This window comes from Lygodium microphyllum, chromosome 5 (genome assembly GCF_053477565.2).
Source record: "Lygodium microphyllum isolate KBCC chromosome 5, Lygodium_microphyllum_v1.1.10, whole genome shotgun sequence".
Classification (NCBI taxonomy): domain Eukaryota; kingdom Viridiplantae; phylum Streptophyta; class Polypodiopsida; order Schizaeales; family Lygodiaceae; genus Lygodium; species Lygodium microphyllum.
In genome coordinates this window covers 7,836,914-7,842,499 of record NC_141139.1, presented here as the reverse complement: position 1 = coordinate 7,842,499, position 5,586 = coordinate 7,836,914, and the positions used below count along the sequence as shown (strand labels likewise).

The 5,586-nt window shown below is 40.3% G+C and overlaps 1 protein-coding gene across 1 annotated transcript; it reads left to right on the top strand.

Moving 5' to 3' along the window:
• The first annotated feature begins 788 nt into the window (after window positions 1–788).
• On the top strand, window positions 789–4,868 carry LOC148035489 (uncharacterized). The gene is made up of 4 exons (XM_087678968.1): window positions 789–990; window positions 1,065–1,116; window positions 2,653–3,036; window positions 4,129–4,868. Exons 1-4 carry the CDS (start codon window positions 926–928, stop codon window positions 4,684–4,686), a joined length of 1,059 nt encoding a protein of 352 aa, XP_087535094.1. The 5' UTR covers window positions 789–925; the 3' UTR covers window positions 4,687–4,868.
• The last annotated feature ends 718 nt before the right edge of the window (window positions 4,869–5,586 follow it).

The following is a 5,586-nucleotide window of genomic DNA, read 5'->3' as shown; positions in this document are numbered from 1 at the left end:
CTTAAGAGAGTCCAAACTAATGCAATCACCATCAAGGAGGAAGGAAGCCAAATGAAGACGAGCTGGAGTTACCATATATTTATATTGTGAAATTACCCTGCATGTGCATGAACCTTTTAAGATGATGGGAAGTTTATTTAAGTTCAAAGAATCCCCCCACTGATCAAGGACAAGGGAGAGAATTGATAAAGCTTCTAGATTAGTTGTGGTGTTCATGCTCCACAGATTTGATGGTGAATGTGTGTGTGTGTGTGTGTTCCCTCCCCCCTCCCCAACACACACACACACACACACACACACACACACACAAACAAACGATGTTCTACATGGTGTGTGTGTGTGTGTTTCCATGTACACAATTAAGTACAAACCATGTAGACATACATAGGATCTTGTAACATATTGAGTTCAGTTGATTAATGATCCGGGGGTCTTTATATACATACTAACTTGAGTTTATTGATCCAAGTGCCTTTCCATAAGTGTTCAACATAATACCTCTCAAGCATGTCGTCATATTTATCATGAGCAAGACAGATGACCATGTTTTGTTTGGAAATTGAAGATTACCTCTCTAAGAGCAAGTGAATTATGCAAAAGCAATTGATTACGTGGTGCACATCTTGAGGAACGCATGTATGGATTCACGTTTTAATGCGGTGATTTTATTCGTTGTGGGTGTGCGTACACACACGAGTAATTGAGGTACGTAGAAGAACCATTTGCATGATTCATTGAGCGTATAATCTGTCGCAGCGCTTCATCATCATCATCTCTCTCTCTCTCTCTCTCTCTCTCTCTCTCATGCCGCCATGATCGCTGTCAGAAGGAAGGACGTCGAAGCAATTAGAGATCAGACCCAATTACAGGGAAGGAAAACAGATTTGCGACAGTGGCTGGATTAACCCGATCCGATCAAAGAAATATGGACAGCTATGATAGCAAAGGAAAGCTGGAAGATCTCATTGAGACCTTCGTCAGGCTGACAGAGTAACACAATATGCGCACTCTCTCTCTCTCTCTCTCTCTCTCTCATATTCAGTTTTTTCTCCGTTCCTATGCAGAGAGGCAACAGCACACAGACTAGCAGAGCGCCAGGCTGCCATTGTAATCCAGGTCCTCCTTCTCCTCGATTATCTTCTAGCATCCTTAATCATTCTCTTGCTACATAATCCCACTTTTCCGTCTACGTAGAAGCGCTAATTATTATCCTTAACACCCTTTATTGCTGCATTCCAAATTTAATTTAATGCCTGCGTAGTGGTGCTAATTTTCTCCACCTTGCCAGTACTAGCCTGTATGCTTAACCTTTCATCTTGCTACATTCCACATGCAATGCCTACATACAAGCGCTGCTCTTCCCCACCTTGCTAGTTAGTGCATGCAAACTCTCTTCTCACTTCCTACAAAACTCGATTAATTAGTAAACTAATTGTACCATTTCTCTATCGGCTCTCTCTAGCCATTCTCTTCCCTCTAATATTTGTGGTGCATCTTGTCTTGTCTTGTATTTGAAAATTAGATCCAAACCATAAACGCTTGATTCATTTGGTCCCTAAATCTAATCTTCTACACATTATTTAATTTTAAAAAAACTGTGAATTAGATTCAACTCATAAACATCGATTTATTTGACACTTAAAACAGTTGTTGCAATGTGTGGCTTGTCCATACATGGGACCTTATAACTGTATACCCTCCTCTCATATTTATGTTACTAAGGAGCATTATCCAATCAATTTTCAAATTACTCACTCATCAAACTAAAGATTATGTGTCATGAAAAGAGAATTCAATTATTGAATCAATGTCAATAGGGCAACTACATAACATGTGGTGTCAAGTATTATTTCACCATTATTCCTCATGTAGTTGACAACCAAGCTTTAGCCAAGGTCTGAGCATCTAAGAAGTGCATGACACTTTTGGTGCAGCTTTGGACCTTGTGACAAGGGTAGAACCTTGCATTGTGAGATAAATGTTAATGTTCCTCGAATGATTGCCTCTTGTAAAATTTCTTGTCCTACGTATACCAACAAACACATCTATCACCCCATGAGTCTTGCCACAACTTCCTTACTATTGATCAATGCCCTCACTGCAATGCCTGCAGATGGCACCTATTTTGCATACCCATTCAAGAAGCTATTTCAACCTTAGTGTTCAATCGTTTGGATGACCACACATGATGTGGTGATGCACTTGCTCAAGTCTTGTCAAGTACTTTTGCTCAAAAGGATAATCAAGATTTCGGTGTCAATCTTAAAATACAGTGGCAATATCTAATCATCTTCGACTAGTATAATAGAGTGTTTCATAGTTAATAGTAAACATCTCAAGAAGAAACCTATGTTTCCCATCTTGTTTGAGGCAAGCGTGATCCCCAAACTAGAAAGCCATGAGTTACCTAGAGAGACATCGTGATGCCATCTTGATTCACCATCCTTGAGCTTTTCCTACTTCAATACAAAACACAAGCTATCGAGGGTTTGGGTCATAATACACACTTAGAGCTACCTATCAATTTAGTTGTTTACATTATTTCTAGAAACCATCTCTTTTAGGTGTTCCTAAATAAGCAAAGAGATACATTCCATCAAATTAACTACCTAATTTTTTATCATGAAACACTTGTGATGGTAATGATTACAGTGTGCATGGAGACGAAAGCTAGTAAGCTTCAAATTGCGCAAATGGACTAAAGCAGCCAACGACATACAACGTGTGTACAGGGGTCACCTAGGTCGTGTCAAGTTTTTGCACAAACAGATAGAAGTTGCAAGAGACTTTCGTATGGCCTACTTCAATAAGAAAGCTACTTATATACAGAAAATCTATCAAGGTTATTGGAGCCGAAAGTATGTGCATAGTTATTATGATCGAAAGCAATTTATAGAGTCCTCCATGGATCTAGGTAAAAGAATGAGACAAGATGTCGAATGCTATGGTTTGGACATGAAGCACGAGGAGCAAGACAATGTTGCTAATGTAGTTGGGAGTTCCATCGCCAAATTTTGGCTTACAAATCACCATCTGGTATGCCTTTGCTTTGATCTCCATGTATATTGTTTTGGGTGCACTTCTAGTTTTCTACATACATCATGTTTTTGGGTAGATTTTGTGCTTTCCTCTATTCAAGGGGTTTTAGATGCAGCCCTAGATGTTAGGAAATGTCCCTTTTCCTATAGTTTTTGTTGCCATCGTATGCACAATGAATGTGAGTGAAAGAGTGACAAGAATGGAGGGTTATTAGAGAGCACTTGACCATGTGTCTATTTGGGGAAATCATCTTGTGCTCTCCCTAAATAAGAATATAAGGTGTTTGATGATTAAGAGTTTGCTCTTCTAGATGATTGGGAACAAGACCTATGTTGTGGTGGGAGTTCATGGGCTTGTTAGGAAGGCATCCCAATATTGAGAACAATGGAAATGGTTGATTGTTTAAGGTGTCTTAGCATTGAAGACTCAAAACATATTAAAGATGGAATTTAGCATATATTGTGGTTTCCATGGAGGTTATGAGATGTAGTACTTACTTTAGTATGAGAGAAACTTGAGAAGTTTAGAGATTCTCCAATAAGGCTCACTTAAGATATAGAGAATCTTATGAGTGTCATTTGGGATTTTTTACATTCATGAATAAAGTGAATAACCTAATCCACCATTCTCTATTATAAGTTTGACATAGAGAAAGAACTGCATGTGAGCAAGAAACATGGCAAGTAGGAAAAGCATGTTCTAACTTGTGTAGGGTACTTCCGACCACATATACTTCATCTAGAGCTACGTGATCACCAAATCTTAGCCCAAATGGGAGTGACCTCGGAGAGTCCCAAAATAAATGTTTATCATCCTCTTCAGCCTTCCTATAAGAAAGCAGTCACTCCTTGTGGATTGTATGAAACGCCTTTTGGATGGCTGTGTGGTGGTGTTTTGAAGGTTCTAGAGTCCAAGCATTAGATCTATAGGCTATTTTATAAGAAGTTGAAGCACATGGCCCAATGCTCATTGCACCATAGGGTGCTGTAAATATTTGCATTTGATTTAATACTACCACCACATTAATAAAAAAGACTTGTGTAAGGTACTAACATTGAGGTTTCTATCGCTTCAAATGCTCTTTTGCAGATAAGCACGGCATCAAGGAGTAGCATCTTTTACTCGCCTTACATTGCAGTGTTGAAAGGCTTGAATGACATCGAGGACAGGATACGGGACACGTGTAGGGAGGAGGCAAGGAGACGAAGGGAGGAGGAGGAGGAGGAGGAGGAGGGAGGAGGAGGAGAGGGAGGTGATGTATGGTGGGTGCAGCAAGAGGCAGCGCGGCGGCGGCGGCAAATGTTGAAGCAGGGCTGGGTGGTGCGAGTGAGCGAGTTCGTGACCACAGAAGGGCCGTGGGGGCCGTCCATGTTGGAGAGGCGGCGGGCGGAGGAGAAGGCGGGGGCGCTGCTGGAGGTTGGGGGGGCCGCAAGGTTCCGGAGTGTGGTGCGGCCGCCGAGGCGGGCCCCGTCGGAGGACGCCAGCACCCGCACCTCCACGGAGTGGCGGCGCAAGGAGATCCTGCGGGCGCTGGCCAAGCGCAAGAGCCGCCACCTGTACCTCCGCGTCTCCCCCAAGCCCTTCTTCATCCCTCGCCCCATGCACCGCCCCTTCTCTTGTGGCCCACTCCCTCCCCTCGCCTCTTGATTGGATTTCCTCTCTCTCTCTCTCTCTCTCAAAACAAAGCTCTCCGATTACTCGTTCACCAATTGAGTGTTTTGCATTTACCTTTTTTCTTATTTTTGGATTTTCTTTTTTTTTATTAAAAAATTAAAAGCAATTTTCGATATTCCTAAAAGACATTTGAATTCGGAAAATTTTAAAGCAACACACGCTCTTTTCGTCTTTTTGTTATTCTTATTCAATGTGTTTTCATGTCACACTTGATGATCCGACTACTAGATAAGTTCAATATTCAATTATATTGATTATTTATCTCAATTGATTGAAGTCTACAATGAGTTGTGTGTTATTGATTGAAGTCCATGTCGATTTGTGTTTCATTGCGTACCATCGATTAAAGTTTCAATGAGAAGTTCCAATGAGTTGCATGTCGATAATATGGAGTTGATACCACATCATATAGTGTTGATATATTGCAGCTGCATCATTTCGATATGTTCTGATGTTTCAATATGCAGTCACATAATACTCCCACAATGACGCGTTGTGTTCCATAATCCAACTGTGAGGATGCATTGTGATGACACGATGATACGAGGTGCCAATTATCAGTTTTCATAAATTGATTATGGATTAAGAAGTTCAATCGAGTATAGTTATTTTGATCATCGATAAGAGTTAGTATGGATTAGAGTTAGTTTTAGTTAGATTACTTATAATTAGTTATCAATTGTTATTACATGTTTAGCTATTCATCATTTTTTACTTATCTTCTTTCTCGTTTTTTAAATTTTTGGGACCTTTTCAATCTTAACTGTGGAATTTAATGTTTCATTGCTACTTTTTTTAGATTTCAACTTTTGGCTTTTTTACAAAATGCTAAAAAGATAATAAAGTAAATGAGAGAGAGAGAGAGAGAGAGAG